This window comes from Drosophila yakuba, chromosome 2L (assembly GCF_016746365.2).
Source record: "Drosophila yakuba strain Tai18E2 chromosome 2L, Prin_Dyak_Tai18E2_2.1, whole genome shotgun sequence".
In the NCBI taxonomy this organism is placed as follows: domain Eukaryota; kingdom Metazoa; phylum Arthropoda; class Insecta; order Diptera; family Drosophilidae; genus Drosophila; species Drosophila yakuba.
The window spans coordinates 12305777-12331324 of NC_052527.2; the positions used below are offsets into that span (position 1 = coordinate 12305777).

The 25548-nt window shown below is 41.9% G+C and overlaps 4 protein-coding genes across 5 annotated transcripts; all 4 read left to right on the forward strand.

Moving 5' to 3' along the window:
- The first annotated feature begins 11 nt into the window (after positions 1 to 11).
- LOC122319453 lies at positions 12 to 2571 on the forward strand. Its single transcript, XM_043206771.1, has 2 exons — positions 12 to 2034; positions 2091 to 2571. The coding sequence occupies exons 1-2, from the start codon at positions 598 to 600 to the stop codon at positions 2520 to 2522; spliced, it is 1869 nt and encodes a 622-aa protein (XP_043062706.1). The 5' UTR covers positions 12 to 597; the 3' UTR covers positions 2523 to 2571.
- A 386-nt stretch (positions 2572 to 2957) lies between these two features.
- On the forward strand, positions 2958 to 21977 carry LOC6527865 (solute carrier organic anion transporter family member 5A1). 2 transcript variants are annotated; one of them, XM_002088901.4, is made up of 9 exons: positions 2958 to 3148; positions 5242 to 5426; positions 16441 to 16687; positions 18020 to 19014; positions 19081 to 19935; positions 20000 to 20414; positions 20478 to 20629; positions 20698 to 20827; positions 20890 to 21977. In XM_002088901.4, the coding sequence occupies exons 3-9, from the start codon at positions 16509 to 16511 to the stop codon at positions 21746 to 21748; spliced, it is 3585 nt and encodes a 1194-aa protein (XP_002088937.1). In that variant the 5' UTR covers positions 2958 to 3148; positions 5242 to 5426; positions 16441 to 16508; the 3' UTR covers positions 21749 to 21977. The 2 variants fall into 2 exon arrangements, with proteins under 2 accessions (XP_002088937.1, XP_015053837.1); XM_015198351.3 differs by lacking the exons at positions 2958 to 3148; positions 5242 to 5426; positions 16441 to 16687 and adding an exon at positions 17834 to 17929.
- LOC6527864 (endo-1,4-beta-xylanase B) lies at positions 11756 to 12494 on the forward strand. Its single transcript, XM_002088900.3, has one exon. It carries the CDS (start codon positions 11794 to 11796, stop codon positions 12394 to 12396), a length of 603 nt encoding a protein of 200 aa, XP_002088936.3. The 5' UTR covers positions 11756 to 11793; the 3' UTR covers positions 12397 to 12494.
- Positions 21978 to 23655: 1678 nt separating the features above from the next.
- Positions 23656 to 25512, forward strand: LOC6527866 (protein Daple). The gene is made up of 5 exons (XM_002088902.4): positions 23656 to 23789; positions 23844 to 24149; positions 24210 to 24355; positions 24410 to 24667; positions 24726 to 25512. Exons 1-5 carry the CDS (start codon positions 23735 to 23737, stop codon positions 24837 to 24839), a joined length of 879 nt encoding a protein of 292 aa, XP_002088938.1. The 5' UTR covers positions 23656 to 23734; the 3' UTR covers positions 24840 to 25512.
- Positions 25513 to 25548: the final 36 nt, after the last annotated feature.

The following is a 25548-nucleotide window of genomic DNA, read 5'->3' on the forward strand; positions in this document are numbered from 1 at the left end:
ATACATACACAAACCTATAGATCTAGACTTTTACATTAGTTGCATTAATTCAAGTATTGACAGAATTGTTTCTCACCTTCTGTTTCTTAGTTTGTTGTGTAAACAAGAACATTTTTTACTTTTTTATTGAGACCATGCAATGACAAGTTATAGTAATCGATTGTTGTAATCTATTAGTTGTACTAAACCAATTAATCTACTTGTAGTCCTCTTCAAAAAGAATACAATAAGATAAACTTTAAATGCAATTCGAAATTAACTGGGTTTGTTAACAGAATGAATACCAGAGAGCAAAAATTGTTAGCTGAATATTTACATTGTTGAAAAGCAAGAAATCATTAAATGAAATAAATGTATATTTACCAAAACGTCAACAGAGTGTTCATTTCAAAAGTTACTTTTATCAAAGGAAAACATTTTATTTATAAATATGTAGTAAGATAACAAATAACGGATAAAACTTATACAAGCTAACAAACATGCTGAGTTTATTGACATTTTATGCATTAACCGATAAACCGTTTATGTCAGCGGCAACTAAAAAAAAAACTATAAATACGGTACGCACTTTGCAAAACAATCAGTTTGCCAGGGAAAATGAAGCAGCAAATACTCGTCTGGTTGGGCTACGTTCTTCTACTTGGAGCTTCAGCTGAAGCCTTGGCGAAGGAAAATACAATTTTCTCCGCCAACAAGAGATTGATGGACCAAACGCTACAAGTTATGAGCCACCGCAGGGATCCTTGTGAGAATTTTGTAGATTATGCCAAAGGCAATTACGGACCAAGTATGGATTCGTACTATCACTTTGACCTTCACATGAATTTAAAGTTCCTGCTGTTATTCGAGCAACTAAAATATATGACTTTCGAAACGGGAAGTCTGGAGGAGAAGGTTCTCCAATTCTACAAGACCTGCGAAATGGCTAAAGAGAACGAGCTTGAGGATTTGAACTATTTGGACATTGTGCAGCCGTCTGACAGTTTTTCCTGGCCACATCAAACACCATCGGGAACTGAGTGGCCCAAGGAGAAGTTTCAATGGCTGGAAACGCTCGCCCGATTGAGGCGCTATGGTATGAATGCGTTTATTGAAATGAATCTTGAATTAGATCACCATGGTGAAACTGGGACCAGCGTGTACATGATATTGATTGGAAGACATTATTTTGAAGTAACGCCATATTATGATGCTGTAAAAAGTGCTGAAACTCGTTTGATTCGTCAGGGATTCAACAAGAGTCGGACTGAATTTTTTATGAGAGGTATGCAACAGCTGCATAAAGACCTATTAAAGTTGCCCGCTCTTGACAAACACGAAAGAAGGCGTATGACTCTGCAAGAGCTAGAAAGTGACCATGGAGTTAAGCTCGGAAAATATCTCGAGATCGCTTTTGGTCGTCCATTTCCACCAGAATTCGTAGTGTTGGTGGATTATCTGGACTTTCTGATAAAACTAAACCAAATTATGACCTCCTTCGACCAAGAAACGGTAGCAATCTATATGATGAATCTCTTTGCCGATCATACCACATCGTCGAGATATGTGAAGACCTATCGAGAGCATGATTTCTTGTGCGTCAATATTGTACAATACCTAATGAAATCGGCCAGCTATCTGCTTTATGAAGAGCATGTCCTGGGACCCAAGAAAGTCAAGGAGTACGAAACGGAAGTTCAAAGGGTTTTTAAAGCGATTCGGAAGCAGTTTAGACTGAGGCTAGACACCAACCGCTTGAATCTAACGGCATCGAATATATCATTACTTCAGAACATATTGAGTTCCCTGACCGTTAGTGTTGGCAATGTACGTAGGAAGCAGGATCGTGGCTACTTAACCGATCTCTACGCCGATTTAAATCCGGATGATGATTTTGCAACCATGCATTTAAAGGCCTTGAAGGCGCATATGCAAATTGGGTGGCAGAAACTGGACAACATAGAGTTAACCGAGCCGAGTGGAACCGCCATCGATGTTCCCTTTGGCAATTTGGAGGAGCCCTTTTTTGCAATCCGTGGTCACGACGTATTTAAGGTATGCTCGCCGGTGAGAGATTGGCAAATACAAATGTAATCATTTATTCTGTGTAGGTCAGCCTTCTTGGATTTCAACTTGCGGAACAGGTGCTGTCGGCTCTATTTCCGTATCCAAAACTTCCCTTTACCGGTTGTCACAAGTACAATGAATTGATTGAAACACTCGATGATCTTGGAAATTATGATGACCGTTCTCCCTGCATTAGTCCGCGCGAAACCGAAATGTGGAACCACAAGGAAATCCTCCTGGTGATTTTGAATTTGGTGCAGGATGCATATTTTTCAGCCGGATCGGAATTTGATCAGACTCAACCCAGCTTCAGCGATAAGACGCTGAAAGAGCTCTTCTACTTACATTTCGCCCAGAATAAACTCGATAAGTACTTTCACCAGAGCGAAGAGGTCGGTAAGCCTCCGCGTAATTTGTTGCTCAACATTCCCAGTTTTGTAGAGGCCTTCAGCTGCAACGTACCTCGCAAAGTGTAATTAACCGCTTCAATTAACCTAATAAAGTACGAAAGTTATTTTTTTTAAATTACCAGTGGAATCTACGTATTTCAGTTTGTCAAGTCAAGTCGGTTTGTGATCCCACTAAATGTCAAGCACTATGTTGGTTTAGGTCCAGGCTAAGGCTGGGATAGTGATGATAAACATGAAAGCCAGAACGACGTCTGATATAAAACTCCTGTTTTTCGCTGTAACATTTTATGTCCCAACAATAGTTGTAATTTTTATCTTTTCTTTATATTGAAAATATTGCGTATTTCAAAAAATTACATAGGTGAAATCCTGAAATACCGATATATCGACAGTTGTACCATCTCTAGAATGAGAGCCAGAGCAGCGCACAATCGCTCTCTGTCTTTTCCCAATCCATTTTATCACCATTCGCCTTTTGAAATCCAAATTCGACGGATGGTAAAATTTTGAGCGGTTGAGATTGAACTATACGAATTCGCGTCGAAGTGATTGAGCCACCTTTTTTGTTGCTTTCCTGTGGCAGCCAAACGAAGAAGTGTTAAATTGATTTTGCGATACTTTCGCGACAGCATCGCTTCGGCGGGCGAGTGTGTGTGTGCGTGTGATTAAACATAAATAACGTGCAATTACGGGTCAGTAACCCAAACAAAGAAGTGATAAGAGCGCAAGAGGTCCTTGATGAATACGAGTGTAGGGAGTGATAAAATAAAGTCTCCTATTTGCCCTGCATGCGTGTGTGTGGGTGCTCCTCACCTGTTTGTGTGCCTGTGTGTGTGTGTGCGGACATCTGTTCTGTCTCGTCTTCTTATGTTGCCGTCCGTCTCTTTGTCTCCCCATCTTCCTCCGTCCCTTTTCGACCAGACTAGTCTCGTCTCGCTCTACATAGCCACCAGGTAAAGGTGTGTGTGTGTGGGGGATTACAGGGTTGCTCTCTTTCTCCATCTCTCTCTGCGTGGTAAACGGTTTGTTGTTCTTTCATAATGCAACAATAAATTATTCAATAGAGCTGCAAACTAAATATATTGTTTAAGATCACGATGACACCAATGTGTATATGTATCTTCGCAATGATTATCTAAAAATGCAAGAAGTATGAGTGCTCAGTTATTCAGTTCAATCAAGCATAATCGTAGGTGAATACACAATTAAAAAAATGTATGCAGTTTTAAACATCTGTAAAGTTGTTTCACAACAAATTATTAGACATATGTATGTGCATATGTTCTTACTTACAACAGAGAACACATTTCCATCCATTTTCTGTAGCCAAAATGCGAATTTAAAATTTTGCAAAAACACTAAACAAATTTTTCAATGCTCGAAGAGCAATTCAATGTCAGTGGAAATGAATATGAAAATGACAAGTACGATGGAATAGTTTTCTTCTCAGTGAGAGACCCTGTTTTCCTTTTAAAGCACTTGTTACAGATTCCCTTTTCCCCCGCCCACTACTTTTGGTTTCCCTAGCTCCCCCACTGAGTTTTCCTTTGTGGCGTTTTCTTGCGTTTTCTTCGTTGTTGCCTTTCAATTGATTTATTTTTGCATAATCGTTCATTGCCAGACCAAAGCAACTCATAAGTCGAGGAAAAAAAAATAAAAACGCACGCTAAGTACAATTGACACATGTGTACAAAAAGGTATATATGCGCATGTACATGGGTATATAAAGTACTCACATAGTACGCATATGTTTACATTTATACTATAGGATCTCAGATAGATTGTGTGAATTTCGAATGATTTGCAGAGCCGTGCTAATGGCAAAATCATATTACAATTGGTTGCCGATACGTCGATTTCTGTATTTCGACTGCTCAAGAATGAATCAGTACCTTCAAAATTAACAGTTGAACACCCAAAAATTGGTTAAAAACTGGTTTTCCTATCACAGCTAGGTGGATTTGTCACCGCACAACTAAATACGAGTGTGACATATTTGGATTTGAAATTAGTTCAAAAAAGAAATCCATGGAACCGGTAATCTGAAATACAAATCTAATGAATGAAACACAAATGTATTTAGCTAACAACTCAAATTTTCATGTTAGAATACACACTTATTCTTTGCTTATCAGAATATTACATACATACATGACTTGTAATATTACATGTGATGACGTATCTCAATTATTATAACTTAATTACATTAATACTTATTTATTTTATTTTAGCCGTCAGTGAGAAAGTATGATTTTACAGAGGAAGTGTTTATTCTCGAACATGGCGTTGCCATTAAAAATGAATACACTCACATGCTCCGTTTTTAACAATATTCACACAGGTGTTCATATTTGTTTTTATCCGATTTTCCTGCATTTACACACCTCACTGGGTGATCCCAATATTTGTATGTCTGGTTTCATTTCTTGCGCTTGGCTGGCGCTCTCTTTTCTTTTCTCTTCTCTTCTCTCCTCTGCTGTACATCGCCCCCGTCCCTCTCACGCTCCCTTATTTAGATGGTAGCCCCAATTAGCTGGGTTTTCTTGCCAAATCTTCGCACGTAACAAAAGCAGGCGGGTAAAGCACCAACAACATTGGGGTTTAAACATAATCGGGCGATCGCGTTACGCTCTCTTTCTAACGGTGTTTAAGCTGGCCTCTCTCAATTAAACCGGTTAGAGCTGCGCTCACTAAATCTCCCGCTCTCTCTTTAAAGAGAGAGCTTGAGATAAATCGCGCGAATGTGGTTTTTCAATAAGTAAACGAAATGATCCAATATTTTCAGCAAAACAAATATGTGCAATTTTAATGCGAAATAATAAGAGGAATCTCTTTGATTTATGTGTGTTTACAAATAAATCGAAATAAGCGATTGAATGTGCAAAGGAATCTCAATGAACAATCGAATTGAATGAAAAGTCGCTGGGAAATTTGAAAGCAAGGAGGAAACGCAAGGAAAGCAAGTTGAAGGTGAGTCCTCACGAAAGTATTTGTTTTGATTTTGCGATTGTGTCGCTTGTTTTGACAAGTTTGTCAATGGGGTTTTGCCAACTTCCCACACACAAATTGCCTATGAAATCAAGTTGTTGTTGATTTGATTGCAATGGGCCAAATGAGCCAGATGGCCCGATATTTATTACGTGACTTCTTTTTCACCGAAAACCCCTGAAACTTAACTGCCATGGTGACGAAAATTGAAATCGAATCGCCGAGTGTGTCACACAATATCAATCAAAGTCGCTGAATCAAAGCTTCAACAGCTGAAATTGCAGTTCGATTTAATGGAATGTGTTGAGTGCGGCGAAGGGCTAACTTTTCCGACCGTTGGAAAATCGGCTGTGGGAAAATCGATTGCAACGTCAGCGATTGGCAGGACTTAAGGGCTTCCTAACGGTAAAACTTTGCCCACGAGGGCGTTCAACCTGAACCGAAAATCAGGACCTCCGATCTCATTCCATTCGATGTGTGACACGATTCGTATGTTTCTTCTTTAAAAGTTTACTGTCTTTACCAAGAAAGTTGGTTAGCGGTTAACCGCATTTAATAAAGGAATCTAAAGTATCTACCAGATACGATGTAGCTAATAAAATAGGCTTCCTTATTGTTAATTAAGGATTTCATTTCAGTACGATTTAAAGAATAATTTATACGCTGTTTTAATATACATACATGCAGCTGATGCCTGTGTACGTTTACCCAAAATCGATTTAACTTTTCAGATAGTTTCCCAATTCCCCGTCCATATATCTTTATTCGTTTATACCACCGTTCGATTCGCCATGCATTTGGTTTTATGTACAATTGGTTGTATATTTATATCTTCGCCAGTGATTAAGTTTTCCTTAAGCTTCGATTGCTTTGGCTTTTGTGCAAGCGCCGAATGGGTTTTCACATATCGTCTAATTACGGCTTCAAGCGAGCACTGAATATAATTTGATTGAAAAGTCATCGGCGGAAATGTTTTCATAATCTGAGAGCAACGCTAGGCGTTGTTACATCATTAAGGTACTTGAAAATTGATTAGTTTTGTGTGAGACGGCGCAGATGAAGGGAATGGATAGTTCTGCAATTAAAAGGGAACGAAAATATCAATTAACTTTTTACACAACGTCGGCAGAAAACTTGAAGAAGTTGGGAAGGCATGTTTATTTAGGCAGACTAAGGAAAGTGGAAACTTCCCCCACGAATATGGTCGCTTTTGTTTACCGTAGGCACTTAAATTGTTCATCTCGAAGTAGCAATTAAAAAGTCGTAAAAAACGAACACACAAAGTACCCCAGAAATATTGGCAAAATGTTTACAACTCAGCTATTTGTCCAGATGTGTAAAGAATTGGTAAAGTACCTCAGTAATATAATAGTTTTTATTTGGGGGAACTGGCCCATTTGGAGGAAGGAGTCACGCCAAGTGAAACAACTTTTTAGGGTTACTAGACGAAAAACAAGAGAGAACGCTATAGTCGAGTTCCCCGACTATCTGATACCCGTTACTCAGCTAGTGTAAGTGCGAAGGACAGTTTTTGGCGGTTTGTGGGCGTTAGAGTGGGCGTGGCAAAAAGTTTTTTCGCGAAAAGATAGAAATTTACAAGACTAATACAAAAATGAAAAAATATCAAAACATTTTTCAAAAGTGTGGGCGTGGCAGCTTTGGGCGGTTTGTGGGCGTAAGAGTGGGCGTGGCAAAAAGATTTTTTGCAAGTCGATAGAAATTTTCAAGACCAATACAAAAATGAAAAAATATTAAAACATTTTTCAGAAGTGTGGGCGTGGCAGTTTTGGGCGGTTTGTGGGCGTTAGAGTGGGCGTGGCAAAAAGTTTTATTGCAAATCGATAGAAATTTACCATACCAATACAAAAATGAAAAAATATCAAAACATTTTTCAAAAGTGTGGGCGTCGCAGTTTTGGGCGGTTTGTGGGCGTTAGAGTGGGCGTGGCAACATGAATCGACAAACTTGCGCTGCGTCTATGTCTCTGGAGTCTGTGTGCTTAGTCTCAACTTTCTAGCTTTTGTAGTTCCTGAGATCTCGACGTTCATACGGACAGACAGACGGACAGACGGACAGACGGACAGACGGACAGACGGACATGGCCAAATCGACTCGGCTATTGATCCTGATCAAGAATATATATACTTTATATGGTCGGAAACGCTTCCTTCTGCCTGTTACATACTTTTCAACGAATCTAGTATACCCTTTTACTCTACGAGTAACGGGTATAAAAAGAGTCCACGAAATTTCTCAAATTCGTCATTGACTCTTGTTTTCATTTCTCATTCTCAGGCGGAGAAAGCGCTTTTTTTTAAACAAAGCCAGCAAAAACAACGGCGATCAGAAATTATACAAATTTGGGTGGTGTGTTGTGTGGCGTCGAGCAGAATAACAACAATGATAACCATTTTAGTAAATTCACCAAAAGTCTGTAAGAGAAAAGGCCCAGCACAACGAAACTGCTGTTTTTTGTTTATGTTAGTTTTTTTTTCTTTCTCGACTGCTCACAAATTGCGTTGAACAGAGATTTAGGGCCACCCATCCATCCATTCATTCATTCACCGACTCGTTTACTCACTCACTCGTTCACTCACTCACTCGTTCACTCCCTCACTTGTTCACCCATTCACCTATTTGTTTAATTTTTCGTGTGTATTTTTCAACTTTTCCTGTTGTAATCTGTTGATTGGTCTCACTGTGTCGCATGTTGCCGTTTTTTAGGTCAGTTTCAATTTGTGTTTTTTTTTTCTCCCTGCCTGCACACGCAAATTAAAGTTTACCCCAAATAGTGAATGCCTCTCCACTTTTCCCGATTTTTGATTTTCATTTCCAAAACAATGGCAATTAAAGTTTCCATTTTGATTGAATCACATTTTGGTGCTTCTACCTATGCGATTTGAATTTTAATGTTTACTTTCTTTTTTATTTATCCATTCGAACCTGGTTTTTTTTTGGTAGCTTCTTAGCCGAAATTAATGAGCTGCTTTGCCGCAGTCATACATATTCACGAATCCAAAGTTACACTGCGCCCATTTCTTTGTTAGACTCTTCTATAGACTTCGCCCCTCCCACAGTTTCTTGGGTCGATGTTCGCCTTTAGATAATCCCGCCCTCTAGATTAAGTCCCGCCGAGAAGAAGTTATACAAACTGACAGAGAAACAAACAAACAAGCGAATGTAAAGCTCTTTTCGGGAAAGTGATGATGCTGGGCGGCAAAGGGCGAGCCTAATATAATCCGATCTATCCCATCTGAAAACGTGTCCGATCTGGGAGGTGGTACATATGTACATATGTGTACATGTGTGCTCTGTTGATTTGTCTTCATTATCAGCTCGTTGACTGTTTGCTTCTGATTCTCGGGTAAACATAGAACAGACGACGTGGCCGTGATTGTTTGTAGTGTTTGCTTTTTTGTGGTAAAACTTATTTTTAATCTTCGAGCACACAGCGCGTTGCCAAGTCGCTCCTCCTACGGCATTTTTTGCCCACCCCCTCTGTTACACCCGCCGGAAAGCACCACGGCGTATGAGTTATTTTCGTTTGTTCGATGGGCTCAAGTCGATCGGACGCTTTGCACATTCTATGAATGCCTTTGACATCTTACCAGTAGTCTCCCCTCCTATAAACTAAGATACACCCACACACTTTTATCATATTTTGACAGTAATGGCGGGGGTTACTTGTTTCTCGACAGGAAATCAATATAATCAGTTCTTATTTTGCACATTTGTGTAAGCTGTCTCTGTGGAGATTTTTCTATAAATAAAACACATGCACTTTATTCCACCAAAAGTAGTCTACTATATGATATAGTATATAGCCATATAAAGATGGGCATATTTTATTGAGGCACTGCAGCTTGCTTATCTCGGACATATTGACGCATGGCTCCTGTTGTGGCTTCCATTGTTTCTATTTTAATTATTCCGCATCTTTATAATTCCCAAACATGCGTCAAATGCCCCCGAGATGCAAACACTAGCAGATATATACAGATACAGATTGTATATACATGCGTATATGAATGACTATAAAGGAATATGGCTAAGCTTTGGGAACAAGCTTCGGGTACGTGAAATGATTTCAGCCAAATGTTGGCTTAATAACTGTTTTTGTTTGCTTCTGGCTTCCCAGAGCCATATATTCATTTCCTTTACCCAAAACCCCCTATCCCCCTATGCCCATTCCACATCGCAGTTTCCCGTTTCCCAGGCAAGTGTCTTTTGTTTTATCAGCTGCAGAAAGTTTAGTTGAATAAACAAGCGAACCTTTTTTTTTGCCTTGAAAATTGAGTTTTGTTGCGAATTTGAATTATTATCCAAAAGCCTGTGACGTCAAACTGCAGTGGAACATTAAGAAATGTATGTACAACTGGGATTTAATTTTAAATGCCCTGATTGATCAACAAATTTCAATGCAGCTCACTCAAAGCAACAAGGTTAAGGCACTTTGGCTACTGTAATGTCAGCAAACGATTGAATAACATTCTTATCGGACTTAGGTAATTCTCAGGATTTATCTGTGTCACTACGCTTGAGTTGGTGGCACTTTTCTGCAAACGGCCTTCATAGCCGGTCTAACGAGTACCAATGACCAATGCGATATAGCTGATGCAGATCTATATGTACCCAAAGATTCAGATACCGGTTTGCAGAAACACACCCACTTGAGAAGCTGTCATTCAGCGCTGAAATGTCCAAGACACAAAACAATATCATAGATCCCATGATCGTATTTGGTTTCAAGTTTTGGTTAAAAGTTTCATTACTTTTGAACATCTTTAGGCATAATAGATTACTTCTGGCTTCAATGGGCTTATCCAAATTCTTTTTATATAATTTCTTGCTTGATTAAAAATATTTGAGCATTGCAGGTAACTATTCATTTCAACTTTAAATAATAAATATGTAAAAATAATTACTTTCATAATTTCAAATTGACATTTTTGCCTGACATTTCTTTCAATGTGATTAATGGACGGAATGTAATTATGAAAAAGAATCGGTCTTTGTTGGAGTCTGAGTGTGGGTCTGAGTGTGAGTCTGAGTGTTGACCAGATCGTGAATCGATCAATTACCGTGAGAGAGGCCAAAACTGTACCCTGGCCAATGATCGAGGTCAGCACTCTGTGTGAGTGGAGACAAAGCGGCAAGATCAGCGAACTTTCCAGTTTCCAGGGTGGGAGGTGCGATGATTCAGATGGGGGCCACCTTATGTGGCACTCGCGATGGGATGAGATCTTGGGCAATAAATTAATGCACAGTTTCCCGCCACTCTTGGCACATCTTACATCGCACATCTCACATCTCACATCTCGTTCGGTGACATGTGACTTTTGGCGACTTGTGCAATTAAGAGCAGCAACAACAATGGCAAATGTGTCGCAGTTGCAGCCCTAGTTACAGATATTCCATTGAAACTCACTCTTCGTGCCAAAACTCAACTCAACTCGAGCCGAGCTGACTAAGAGGATTATGTGCCACTCCGTTGCTGTTGAATCTCTGTGTGCTGTGGCCTGTAATCCGATCCACTCCATCTAACTCACACCGATTTGGGTGTTTTGTTGTGCTTGGCAAGACATCTGGGTGGGTGGCTCGAATACTTCGCGGAAGCCCCTTTCATTTGGGCCAATCCGAGCCAAACACCAGCAAACCGATCCGAGCCAAACGCCTTGCGAAGTAATTTAAAACAAAAAGCTTAAAACGAGTTTGTCGAATTCCAAAAGCCAAATAATTACACGAAACGCATTCGAGTTGCACCAACGAGTGCTTTAAAGGGGAACCACGAAGCTAAGCCTTTGGGGATTTGGAAACTGGAGAGTTGCATTCGAGTGGCCCAAAAGAACCCGTTCAGTAGTCACAAAACCGTTTGGGAGCACCGGGAACAAAGAAACATTTTGAGAAACGACACCCTCAAATGAAGCCTTTTCTATGGAGCTGCAAGGTGTTTGGTTTAATATAATATATATATATTATATTATATTATTAATATATAATATATAAAAATAGCACAAACTCTATTTGAGCTCTAATGGGAACAGAAAGGAATCAATAAGACCTATGCAAGTTAAAGAAAATTTAATTTAATATCAAAATTTGACAGAATGTCGTTTATTGCAAATATAGCATTTTATAAGTCTATACTCAAAATTAGTTAGTAAATAATCCGTAATTATTGTTATATTTTCAAAATCCATATATCGTTTCGCATGTGACATTTGAAACTGTAGCAAATGCCATTCAATTATGCTCGGAATGAAAGTTAATGGTATTATTCCACTTGATGCGGCATATAAAGCCATGGAAAAGCCCATCCAAATCAATCGTAACCAAGACGCGTGCCATTATGGGTATAGAACCGATTTCTACAGCTTCTGCGCCATTTGCCCAATTTAGGGCTCCGACTTGTCCGCCAGGATTGCAGTGGGATGCTATGTCTATGATTTGTCTCCCGTCCATGGATACTGATCAATACTTGAAACCTGGGGGTTCGTGGAACCCGCCTGTACAAAGGCCTGTTCAAAGGCCTGTACAGAAGCCTGGAGGAATACGTGAAGTAAAACCTGGAGGAAGTTCGCCTCCAGTTGGAAAACCGGGTGGTAGTTCTGCCGGAGGCTCTGGGGGAAGTCCTCAGGTTAAGCCTGTAGAAGGTTCTGAAAGAAATCCTGGGGCCAAACCAGCAGGACGTCCTGAGAGCAAACCAGGAGGTAGTTCTGGCGGAGCTGCTGTAGGAAGTCCTGGAGGAAGACCTATAGAAAGTCCCCAAGGAAATCCTGGGGGGGATAGTGAAGGATCGAAAGGACGACTCGGAGAAAACCCGATTGGAAGTCCTGGAGGAAAACCTGCAGGTAGTTCTGGAGAAAACTCCAAAGGAAGTGCGGTAGGAAAACCTACTGGGTCCTCTGAAGGATCCAAGAACGTAAATAGCAACGATATTATTATAGGCTGACTTTGAAAATGAATTTAAAGTGCAACTGTCATGAATTATACATATTCAATATCGTTTAAATAAATGATTTCAGACTTTGGTTTTTAGTTAAAGCTAAACACTTTTGATTAACTTTGGTATATTATGAAGAAAACCTTTTACTTTGTAAATATTTATAATAAAAAACTGAAAAAAATTTGATTAAAATCATTCTGAACAAAGACGTCATAATGCTATTATTCATGTATTAATCAGTAACATATTATGTAAAGTCTATGAATGTAGGTCAGAAGTTCAAGCAAATGAACAATCTCGTATTTTAAATTTCCAAGTAATATATGCAGTTTGAATAATCCTTATCTCTATGTATAATTGAGCCAAAGAGTATTTCAAATAATTCCCAACACTGTTTCTAATATAACAAAAATTAAATGTATTAAGCTAAGTTATATCGTCAGTTTAAGCTATATGTGTTGTTCTAATTCCACAGAACATCACCTTGAAAGTAATCGCCATTAAATTTGACCACAAACAGCTGCGTAAATAAACCGGAGACTCATAAGATCGCTGTGCCATATTTATCAACCTTAAGAAATGTTCGTAATAGTGCGCATGGGAAATCTAATTGTTTGTTTCGAGATACACGTCCGCAGTTTTATCGCACTGCTGTTAAAAGTGTTTCGCCATAATTACTCCAGACTAAAAATGTCAAAAGCCCATCTGCCTCTGTTTTTTGCTTCCACTTTCGTGGGGGAAATCTCTCGCAGTGTAGAGACTCTTATCAGGAAATATATAACAACTATGAACAACATCTCTCCGCCTCTCGTATCTGCAAAGAAATAATTTTTCCGTAATTAGTTGCTAACGATCGAAACGTTTCTGTGCCTCTCTGTTCAATTCTACGGGAAATTTACACTCCACCGCAAAAAGTATCTTTGTATCTTTTTATCTACTAACACAGAGATCGGCTGGGCAAAAAAGCAGCAGAAAAGCGTAAAAACTAAGCAAAACAAAATCAAGAAAAGAAACCGCGCTCAAAAATAAACTTGTTTTGTAAACTTAACTTCCTGTATGCGAATCGCATAAGATCGCCTTTGTATCTGTGTGTCTGGTTTGTGCATACAAATTCAGAGATATGCAGTTCGGGTATCGAGTATGGTAATGCACTTGTATTCACTTTCCATTTACTTTTGATTGTTCTGCGCGAAATGCCATTAGGATTCTAAAAATGAATTTGACGGCCCGGCTAATGATTGAATGAGCTGAACAATTGAACAGCAGTAAATGAATGACTCAGCCAGAGTCCAAATCTCCCCAGTTTAAACAAGTTTCTTTATTTGGCTATGACAGGCTTTCTGGCTACAACTCGAACTCGGACCGACTGACCTTTACCATTTTGGCCAAGTAACGCATGGAATAAATCTCGCTTTGCGTTTGCACTTGCCGAATCTTCCTCTTTGCTGAATGTCGTCTAGATTACTTATTGTTCCTCTTAATTATGTTAGTCATCTCTCCGCCTCTTCGACTTCGGAAGTTCAACGTCCTGCCGCAGACACAAAATATATAGAAATAATTCAGGGGTAACTTAGAGAATAAATGAGAGAAGCGTACTGAGGCGCCCGTGCGTGATCCGCATCTTCATGGTCTGGGGAATACCCCGCAAAAAGGGCGTGGGCACGGAACTAATGCCAATTGATCAAGAGATCAGGCCACAATGTGCACTTAAAAAAACGGTGATATTAAATCACCGACGCTCTCTGAATAAAAATGAACTTGCTTTGCGGAAATGAGAATTCCATTCGCTTGGAAATTCAATTTGCCAACTTTTCAATTAAATTGTGAAGGGCTGCTTCTTTCAAAAGCATTTTTAATAATCCATGTCACATTTTAATTTTTTCCACTTTGTGAGCATTATGCAACAGTCCACCTGTCACTGCTGTCCTTTATTAAGTTTATTATTCGAAAAATGCGAACTCTACTCAATTTGATGGGTTTTTCTGGCCGCTTTCACCGAACCACCGACTCCACGAATCCTGTCCTCTGGCAGATGAAAAATTGCATAAATGATGTCAATTTTCGGGACAACTTCCATTTATGTAATGCCCTTTAAAACCCAAAGAGTTAATTCACCTTCCATGTCGCTGCTTAATTAACTCACATTGCGCAATTCATGTGAGAGTTGTTTGTGACAATCATACATTCGATAAATTATTGCTCGAAGTGCAAATATTGTGCACGATGTTTTTATTTCCCGTGATAGATCTGATTAATGAAAACATTTCCGATTGTGCTCCAATTATGGATGTAATTCAGCAGTGGCATCATTAAAGCTTGTTTACTCCGCTGATCTCGGCGGTAAACATTTCCTGCTACATTCGACTATTCGACTACCTCAACGAGCACAGGGTAAAATTTGTATTTGGCAATTGGCCAGAAGCGAAGCAAAAAAATAAGCCAACATAAAAAGTTGGCTTTTTCGTCATTCTTTTATCCTGGGACAGTTGCAGCAGCAGCTGTGACACCAAAAGCCTCTAGAAAAATGCAAAACCTAAAACGAAGCTGAGTTTACAAATGTGGAACATGGTAGCAATAAGCGGCAGTATTTGTGGGTCAACGGGGGGGAAGATTCGATAGTGGGATCAGGATAATTGATTAACTGGCCAGTGGATAAAGTGGTGCACACCAGCCAGAATGCAGCACCTCGTAGCAATGGAACGCTCTAAATCACACTTAAGCGGTCATCCATCCAAGCAAAAGGGTGAGCCACCAAGTAAATCCTCAATTAGTCGCCATTTGCATGGGTATCCCAGCTTGGAGAAGATTGGAGGAGGCACAGCAGAAGTAGCTGTAGCTGTGTGTAGAGCACAATCACCGGCATTAGCTTTTTGCTGATTTTCATTTTCATATTTCTTGCGAGCTGCAAGGCTCAGTCAATCGATAATTTGCTTCCTTTTTTCCCCTCCATCGAATGAATGCGTGCGAGGAGGCGTGTTCAAGTGGCTTCGCCCCTATTGTTGATACGAGTATATGTAGCTATAGTAGTAGCTGGTCCTTGGCAGTATCGCATATTAATGAAAGGAAAATCGGCCGACAAAGTGAGCAACTGTTACTGCTCTCACCCGGATGGTTATTGCGATGACGATGATGACGACGACGACGCCATTGGAATCTTTTTTGCATCTTGACGAGGGCATAGCAGTTTCATTAACCCTTCCTTGAGCAGTTGGGTTGTGCGGTCTTGTCACGCATCTATCTGAGATGGGAATGGGTCATAAATGGGGCATTTGCAGTGGAATGGGCAGGCTTCATTCCTTCTCAAGACAGGGATGTCATAACATCTTTAACTTATAAGTTTACTGGTCTGTAATGAAAATGTCCCCATATTATTCCATTTAGCTCATCTCAACAAGGTACATTTTTAGTAACTGCTTGCACACATTTCAATATGTGTTCCAATTTTAATATTAGTTAGAACTGGTACCATACCTATCCCTTGAATCAGTTTTGTGCAGCTTTAAGCCATCAGGATGGTGTCATGATTGCATCTGGAATAAGGACATCCTCCGCCAGCCCAAGGATGGGCATACATCGTCAACATCCTCACATGGACAAGTGGCTGAGTGCAGAGCTTGCTTTTAATAGAAGACGGCGTCAGCGAGCATCCTTCTCGTCCTGCGGATGTCTGGGCCAGTGACATGGGTGGGCCAATGGGAGAGGAACTGGTGGTCTTAGGTGGGTGGTGTGGGTGGAGGTGGTGGCTGTGTCACCGCCTTCCGTAATTATCTTTTGTCCCCTACTTTTTCCACTCCATCTTGGTCGCATGTTGCAGCGACTCTTCTGCTTGGGCACAATTAGTGTGGCAATAGGGCGAGCATTTCAGGAAGTAATTGTCGACGTCATCAACTGGGGACTTGTACTCCATGGGGGATTATGTGTGGGTGTGGGTGTGGGTGTGGGTGTGTTAGAAAGTCCCTAATGACAGTTGCGTGGTGCAACCTCTGAACCCTGAAAGTTAACTCCCATGCCAAGTCATTTATCCCGCTATTTCACTTCCTTCTGTTCCAGGATATGCCTCAAAGCTGATCGATTGAGCGAGTGAATGATTGCGCTGCCAGTTGGTTAAATGCTACACAATGTCGGCCAAGCACATCGAGCAGTATACGAATCCCTCCTTCGAGCAGGAATCCGACCCACCGCCTCCCCCAATGCCCGTGGGGGGCGTGGCAGATGTGGGAGCAGGCAGCGCCATCAGCAGCAGCAGCAATGGCCACATTGCCAACGATGCCGGCACGGCAAATCGCAAAGGTCACAGGTGAGGAAATCGCTGCCATTGCCACTGCCAGCTGACAGTTTCTAGCTTCCTTGTTTCAATACGTTGTTATTATTATTATTATTTTGTATTTGTATTTGTATTTTTTGAGACATTAGGCCACCCTTTGTGGAAATTCTATTTACTATTGACACTTGCCTTGGGCAAACAAACACCAATATTGTTTGCCGATACTTTGCCCCATATCAATAATTAGCTTCAGAATGAGGCGGGGAAAAAAAAACAGAACTTCTAAGGGCACGTTTAGTAGCACGTGGGTGGGCGGATTTGTGGGTGGGTGGGGTTAATAATTCATAAGACTGCAGCGCCTTTATACCGTCAAAACCAATCGATAACAGTCGATTACGTTGAGTCGGTCAAGTTTGAAATATTCAAGCAGCAAGGAAAAGGAAAGCGTGACAAACAAGTCCAGGGTGAGCACGTGAGCTTGAAGGCTCGCCTAGCGACTCGCCGCAGTCATCCGCGCGCTCTGCCAGTCGATGGAACTCCGGAAAAGCCGTCGAACGGAGCACGGAGTACGGAGAACGGAAAGTCCTGAACTCGCGAAGTACCAGGATATAGCCAGAGTGTGTGGTTGCAGCTGCCAGGCCAAGAAAGCCAAGTGGGTAGGGGATAGGGGAAAGGGCGTTCGGGTGCCACTGTGTTGGCCAACAGCCCAGAGAGCTTGGCATTGGGTGAGCCATGTGTCCTCGCCCTCGGGCGTCCTTGGACCGTCGTCCATCGCCAAGTTCTAGGCCGTCCTTAGATCAGGCTGGCAAAAAAAAAACTTTGAATACTACAACAAGGCTGAAACTTTAAATACCCTGGGCCAAGGCGGGCCACATCAAATTTTTATATAACATCGAACGGACGTAACAGCGTGATTAAATCACAATTTGCTTGAAATTCTTCATGTGTTTGGGATTGTATTACTTACCAATATATACAGGATTCACATAAACCAAAGCGTTCGTTGCTCTAAACGAAACGAGTTCAATTAATTAGTTAATTTATTATGTAGAAGCAAATAAGTTGTGATAGGAAACTAACAATTTGGCTTTGAGCACAGACATCTTTTACACGATTAAGGATAGTTACATATAGTACATATATCACACCATCAATAGACAATTCATAGATCATAGATAGATCACTCATATCCAACAATATCCCAATAGGCGGCTTGTCATAAAATGTTTGGAAATTAGGTTAAAATTGAACGTTTTCAACGAGTTTTGGCTTGGGGTATGGCAAAAACCCACTAAAAAATGCACAAAATCAGCGCCTATTGTCCAATCCTTCTTGATCTGAACACAGAAACAATATCACTTGCAGGCGGCAGGAATCGATGTACCAGATGACCGGCCTCTACTCGGAGACGAATAGCGGCGACGACAGCAGCATAGATGCGGCCCTAGACCAGGACAACCAGCCCCATCCCACATCCTACGTGGCCGGGGATCAGCCAGGAGGTGGACCACCAGTGGCGGCCGACAGCGTGACGGTGAAGTGCCACAGTCGACAGGCATCGGCGGGTAAATGTCCGGCTGATCCGGAGGAGGACTTCGACGAGGAGCAGTTCCGATCGGGCGATTGCGGCATTCTCAATTGCAGACCCTACGGAATCCAGCGATTCGCCCGCATCAAGATCTTTGTGGTGCTGCTCTCGCTGCTGGTGATGATGCAGCAGGCCCTCAGTTCGGGCTACATTAACTCTGTGATCACCACAATCGAGAAGCGCTTCGAGATCCCCTCCAGCTATTCGGGCTTGATAGCCTCCAGCTATGAGATCGGCAACGTGATCACGGTGATCTTCGTTAGCTACCTGGGCAGCCGACGTCACATTCCCGTGTGGATTGGCATCGGAGCTGTAATCATGGGCATCGGCTCGCTGGTGTTTATGGTGCCGCATTTCACGGGCGAGCCCAATCCGGGAATAGCGATCGTCAACAAGACCAGCGACAACATTTGCAAGAGTGCCTTGGTTAGAGATCAGGACATGGACCTGGGTCGCCTGTCCAGCGGACTGTCCAATCAACCCCTGGCGCCGCACACGCTGCGCGAGGACAACTGCCTGGAGGGCAAGGCCTCCACCACTGGGCCGGTGCTACTCTTTGTGCTCGCCCAGCTGCTCCTCGGATGCGGAGGCAGCCCACTCTTTACGCTGGGCACCACCTACGTGGACGATCACGTGCGAACGGAGAGCTCCTCGATGTACATCGGTTTCATGTACAGCATGGGAGCCTTTGGGCCAGTGGTGGGATTCCTGCTTGGCGCCTACCTGCTGTCGTTCCACATGGACTCACTCTCCTCCACCACCATATCGATCAGTGAGTAATATCTATCAAATTTCAGTAAAACTGAAGAATGTTATTAAACCTTTTGATATCTTGCAGCTCCCGGCGACAGACGCTGGGTGGGAATGTGGTGGGGCGGTTTCCTGCTATGCGGAGTCATTCTGCTGGTGGTGGCCGTGCCCTTCTTCTCATTCCCCAAAGTGCTCGCGCGCGAAAAGAAAAAGATACGGAAGAGCAGCGTAGTGCAACCCGTTTTGCCGAACAACTCTAGAGCAACTGTGGCGACGGATGAGATGGGCAAGGTGAAGAAGCTGGAGATAGTGGCCGTGACCAGCAAGGAGGACCAGTCGCAGCCGCCGCCCAAGGTGGACACGGGCTACGGGAAGGACATCAAGGATATTCCACAGTCGATGCTGCGTCTGGTGAAGAATCCCGTATACATCGTGACCTGCCTGGGAGCCTGTATGGAGCTGATGATTGTCTCTGGCTTCGTGGTCTTTCTGCCCAAGTACCTAGAGACGCAGTTCAGCCTGGGCAAGAGCCAGGCCAACATCTTTACTGGCTCTATCGCCGTACCAGGAGCCTGTATTGGCATCTTCCTCGGCGGCTGTATCTTGAAACGATTCCAACTGAAGCCCAAGGGTGCCGTCCAATTTGTCCTGATCACTAACGTCATTTGCCTGGCCTGTTACGCGATGCTCTTCTTCCTTGGTTGCGACAATCTTAAGATGGCTGGCACCACGATTCCCTACTACACCAGCAACAAGCATGGTTCTACCTTGGAGCAGCCCTTCCAGGTGAACCTCACGGCCGCCTGCAACTTTGGCTGTGAGTGCCTGACCAGCGAGGTGGAGCCGGTGTGCGGCAACAATGGACTCACCTATTTTAGTCCTTGCCACGCCGGCTGCACTGCCTTTTCATCCACATCCAACACCAACTACACCAACTGCGCCTGTAAGTTTCATTTAAATATTCCATAATAATATATTATTATATTTATAATATTTACATTTCACAGGTGTTCGCGCCAACATCTCGAGCAGCATTTATCGTGGCGCTGGTGGCAGCCAAGCCCAGGCGCTCAACGCCAACGAGAACTTCGCCGAGGTGACGGTGGTTCCGGTGGCCACCGCCGGTCCATGTGCCACGCCATGCCGCACCATTTATCCGTTCCTCATACTGCTATTTTTCATGACCTTTTTGGTGGCCTCTACGCAGATGCCGCTGCTCATGATCGTGCTGCGATCGGTATCCGAGGAGGAACGTTCCTTCGCGCTTGGCATGCAGTTTGTAATCTTTCGACTTTTCGGATACATACCGGCTCCCATTCTGTTCGGAAATCTGATCGATTCCACATGCATTCTCTGGAAGTCGTCCTGCGGCGAGAAGGGCGGTCGCTGTCTCATCTACGACATTGAAAAGTTCCGATACAAGTATGGATAGATCATCATATATATATATGAATTTTATTTAAATATATTTTTATTTTTTTGCAGATATGTTGGACTGTGTGCATCTGTAAAGCTGATTGCCTTGGTTATCTTTATGGTGGATTGGTGGCTGGTGCGCAGGCGCAAGCAGCTTGAGAAAATGAAGCCGCTTAACGCCAGCGATCCCATAATCGGATCCATCATTAGCCTAGACAAATGTAAGATTAGCTCTATATTTACTAATTAGTTCAAAATATGCATATATGATCATTTCTATCATTTTCAGTATTTGAAGAAAAGCTGTCGGGTGCCGAGCCGTCAACTGCTTTTGTTGGTGGTGGAGGAGAGCTGATCATACCTACAGAGATACTTCGTCATTCCCGCAACGATTCACGCACCATGCAAATGGATTATTGGTAAGACCTATCCTGCATTTGAATTCAAGTATTATGATCTTATTTAATTGCTTTTTCTACAGCTACGACAAATGCGGTCATGTGGTGACACCGGCAAACACATGCAACCAGCCACAGACCAAGTCCAAGAAACACTTCCGAAGTGCCTCTTGTGACGTAAAGATGATCAAGAGCTTTGCCCGGGATCACAACTCATCTAGCGGGCCTGCGGATGCGGCAGGTCAGGATGCTGGTGGTGCCAGCACAAAATACAAGAATCTCAAAAAGTTCCAAGCGCACACGCGCAATCACTCGACAGACCTACAGGACTCCAGCCAACCCATCCGATATATTCAGAACCAGCTCCGACCGCAGGACTGCGCCGAAGAGGACGATGACGAAGAGCTGACCACCGGCTGCGGACATTTCGTTAAAAAGCACTCCCGGAACCACAGCTACGACCAAATATACATGCCCAATAACATACGCTTCGATGCGGACTTTCTACGTCATCCCCATTCACACCATAATCCCAAGAAGAATGTGAATGTTTTAAAGAATGTGGTTTCGGATATTGGAAAGCTAAAGAATTCTAATGAAATAGAAGCTGGCGGATCTGGATCACGTGGACACTCCCGCAACAACTCGAAGGACTTGAACACCAAAATTACCAGTGGTACTCCTGCAAACAACGCATCTGGTCAGGTAGTAACGGAGGCCAGCACCACGGGCCTAAGTGTGCTGCGACATCGGCGAACCAACTCCAAGGATCTAAATTATCAAGTGCTGTCGGAGTCTGCTCCCTCCAGCTCCGTGTCAGGGCACGCACATCCACAGCACACGCGAAACACGTCGCACCACAAGATACAGATCGATGACGATCGAAACGAGCTCATTCAAGACAATGATGATGAAGAGGAGGAGCGTTCCGCGTGTGCTTAGTGCTAAGCCATGTAGCTTTAAGCTAGGACTATCGATTTGTGGCAACATCATCAATGTCTCCATTCCTGGCGGCAATTGCCTCATCGTACATTGAGTGTGTGTCGTTCATAGCCGTTTCCTGATGAAGTGACTCATCCCTCAGCTGCTCATTGTACTTACGACCGAGTGTTCAAATCTACTAATAGAAGGCATCTGAAAATAGAAATCTTTTGATATATGCAACATTCAACCAGAATTCGAATCCGAGTCAGATACGATTACGAATCCTTGCAGATAATATTTATGTAACCAGGCGTTAGAATAGAAATCCTAGAAAGCAACTAGCATATTTTAGGGTAGGAGTAGTTCGTTGTGATAGGAATATTTTTTATTGTATTTTAGTGGAGTGTAGATCCGTAAAAAGTCGATTAAGTGTTTGAACTGCTGCGTACGTTTCGCTTTATTTCGACTTTGTGCAATCTCGGTTTCGAAGTTAAACGATTGACTGAGAATCAGTTGGCGAAAGAAAAATGGAAACGAATAGCGAATTACAATGTTTTAATAATCCGAACGAACATTTAACCATTGTCAATGGAAATTGTGCTGTGAAACAATTTGTGAGTATAGAAAACAAAAAATTTAACGAAAACGTTGAATAGAAAGTGAAAATACGCTGAATGTAATTCTTATGCAATACATCATTTAGAGAATCTTTGTGGACAAACAAGCGATGGGTTCGAATGAAGAATAGGTCTGGAATTAGTTTTACGAAAAATCCTAAATTCCCTGTTTTAATTGTAGCGAGAAAATCAAGTCTAGCCTAGATTTTAAAACCGAATGATGTACTTTAAATGCGATAATGCCTTAAAAATATCAATTAAATATACACGCGGATAAAATCAGTATCTCAACTGAAATGGGAATCCAACCGCTCCATCCGGTTGTTTTCCTACGCACTGCCCGAGTGCAAGACCCCAGTAGTACTAAGTGATGCAATCTAGGTTAATTAGTAGCAACTATTTCTATGTTTACACCAGCCAGCCACATACATATAGTAGGAAAGGAGGCAGAGGAGGGCTCCTCGAGCACTAAATAGATACATCCATATAAATAAATATATATGTATACAATTGTACGTTAATAAGTACCTACGCGTAGCTAATAATTCGTATTGGGATATGTGTTTGTACAACATAACTTATACATTATTGAAGAGCGATTTTAAAGCGGACTACAGAAAGTGAGTCTTCGGTGCAACAAATCATATATATATATCATATATATGTTTACGCGAAAAGTGTGTTTAAGGAATACATATTTTTACTTAGAGAAATATTGCAAGTAAACTAAATAAGGAAATGTATGAAATGAAAACAATGAGACTCCTAAAAAGAAAAACAAAATAAACCAAAACTGCAATAAATAAATATATTGGTTTTTATTCGAAATAATAGTATTTAAAATAAATAATTTTGTAGTTATTTGAAATTGTGGCTCAGTGGCGCCCCTACTAGATGGTACTCAAATTTGGAAACTACTTGAATGGTGTGACCATGATGTTTTCTAGTATGTAATAGCCAAGACTCAAACCTAACGTACTTCAATTACAGATAACATTTTTCTTTAAATTTATTATAATTTTTATTAACAATAGAAGGTAAAATAACATTATTACAAAAATACGAGCAAAAAAATCCAGATTTCAGTATCATTTAACTCCCTAAATAACTTATCACTTCTCTTCCTGCTACCGATATTAAACATTTTTTTTTTAATTAAGGTTTTTAAATGGTAATAAAAATGGTTGCAAATTAAATTGTTATGTGAATGATTTTATGTTATATTTTATGTTCGTAAACAATCGAACAACTTGACAAAGTAACTCTGCTCGATATTCACGCTATTCAACGCGCTGATAGCTTATCTTTACTGTTTTCAGCAACAAAAGATTTTCCAGTAGCTGAGTAATTTGTACCAATACGAGTTGAAGTAATACAAATCAATCCGATGGAGAAAAGGGCCACATCTACCATGCAGGTTCTCTATGCAGAACTGGCAGCCGGTGCGTATGAGCAATAAAGTTGCGTATACGCAATGTATTGAAGCTCCTTTGCAGCAAAGTCTCGAAGTGCTGAGCTGGAGGAGGAGAACATTTTGCTGCGCCATCGACTAAATCGCGCGTCTGCCAGCCACAGCACCAATGCGGCCATCAATGTGGAGGCCAAGATCATGGCCTTCCAGTTGGAGGAGGAACGAGATCGTCTGGTGGAAACACTGCAGAAGCACAAGAAGAAGTACAACAAGCTGCATGACGCTTATCTGGAGAAGGTGAAACGCTGTCGCGCCTTGGAGGAGATGTTCAAGCGGCAGAAGACACTTACTGGCTTGGTGATGAAGTCTTCTTTGGACCAAAGAAATGCAGGTCAGCTAAAGATTTTGATTTATCCTAAGAATTATTGCCATACTATAAGTTCTTTTGCAGAACAACGAATGGCGTTGGAGAAAAGACAATCGGTTCAAAGCGATGCCAATGAATTGAACGAGCTGAGGGCCAAAGTGGAAAAACTTCAAAGAGCCCTTGATGAGTCATACGACATTATCGACGAAATGGATTTTGAACTTGAGAGCGTAAGACCGATCCAAACTTATTAGTTAAACTAAGCAATAATGATTCATATGCAGGTGGACTTGCTGGAAATGCAAAACCAAAGCTTACGCGACGAATTGGCCACTTTTAAGGCAAACTCAGCAGCAGGAGCGACCAGTCTTCCAGCTTCGATTCCCAACGATGACGATCCTCCGCCCAAATACGAGGAAGACTATCCCGGACAGCATAAAAAAGCTCTGCAGGCACGTCGCTGCTCCTCAAGCAGTGAATCCGACCCAAAGGATGATGATGCCGACGCAGAAACCATGGAAAGAGCTGCCCTTACGCATAGTGTATGCTTAACTCGTAATTGCCTTTAATGATATGCTTCTGATGGTTCCTTATTTTCAGCTCATTCAAACGGTGGAAACCGAGAGCAATGCCCTAAGACGGGAATTGCTAAGATCCCGCTGCCAACGAACAATACGAGCCAAATTGGAGAAAGAAAGCGAGCCTGCTGATTAGGATAAGAACTGCCAGCCAAAAAATAAAATACCAACCAATAGATCATAATGACAAGTAGCCATACGAAAGCTGATGAAACTGATCACCAGACTTACGCACACTGGACTAACCCAGATTCCGCGCCAACTACGCCTAACAAGTGCACATACCAGAGTTTGCTTTTAAGGTTCCACAAACACGCTCTGCGGCTGCGTTAAATCAAAACTTTTGAGTTAGAGATAGAGTAACCTGGTTTCTTGGACTGCACGCGCGCAGAGGAAACTCGTCTAATGGCGATTAATTAAAATATTTGCTAATGCCATCAAACGAGTTGCGAACAGATCACCTGCCAAAAGGATCTGGCCTCTGAGCCGTGAAGGTTCCAGCCCCCAACTCCTTCAAACAGCGTGGCGCACTATCCATTAAAACATGACAATTATTTTTATGACTTAATGCAGTCCGGAGGCCTTGTTGCCCAATGCCTAATGTTGCAAATTATTGACAAAGTAAATTAATCTCCACATTTGTTGGCTGGACCAGACAAACTAGCGCGACACCTCTAAGATCACCAAGCTCTCCCACTTGCGGCATAATCACTTGGTTGCTTATCGAATGTGTGCCGCTAAAGGAAATTAAAATGTTCCACATGTAAAATAAACTCTAAAAAGTCTTTATAGATGGTTAGCACATAAAATTGAGTGTAATTTTTATTGAAAATTTGTTTTTTAAT

What these genes read in the sequence shown, in the direction of transcription:
- LOC122319453 (XM_043206771.1), top strand. Translation starts at nt 598, where the DNA reads ATGAAGCAGCAAATACTCGTCTGGTTGGGCTACGTTCTTCTACTTGGA. An exon ending in GTGGTCACGACGTATTTAAG is followed by an intron (nt 2,035 to 2,090) that starts GTATGCTCGCCG and finishes TATTCTGTGTAG; the next exon opens with GTCAGCCTTCTTGGATTTCA.
- LOC6527864 (XM_002088900.3), top strand. Translation starts at nt 11,794, where the DNA reads ATGGGTATAGAACCGATTTCTACAGCTTCTGCGCCATTTGCCCAATTT.
- LOC6527865 (XM_002088901.4), top strand. Translation starts at nt 16,509, where the DNA reads ATGTCGGCCAAGCACATCGAGCAGTATACGAATCCCTCCTTCGAGCAG. An exon ending in ATTGAAAAGTTCCGATACAA is followed by an intron (nt 20,415 to 20,477) that starts GTATGGATAGAT and finishes ATTTTTTTGCAG; the next exon opens with ATATGTTGGACTGTGTGCAT. An exon ending in ACCATGCAAATGGATTATTG is followed by an intron (nt 20,828 to 20,889) that starts GTAAGACCTATC and finishes CTTTTTCTACAG; the next exon opens with CTACGACAAATGCGGTCATG.
- LOC6527866 (XM_002088902.4), top strand. Translation starts at nt 23,735, where the DNA reads ATGGAGAAAAGGGCCACATCTACCATGCAGGTTCTCTATGCAGAACTG. An exon ending in TGGATTTTGAACTTGAGAGC is followed by an intron (nt 24,356 to 24,409) that starts GTAAGACCGATC and finishes ATTCATATGCAG; the next exon opens with GTGGACTTGCTGGAAATGCA. An exon ending in GAGCTGCCCTTACGCATAGT is followed by an intron (nt 24,668 to 24,725) that starts GTATGCTTAACT and finishes CCTTATTTTCAG; the next exon opens with CTCATTCAAACGGTGGAAAC.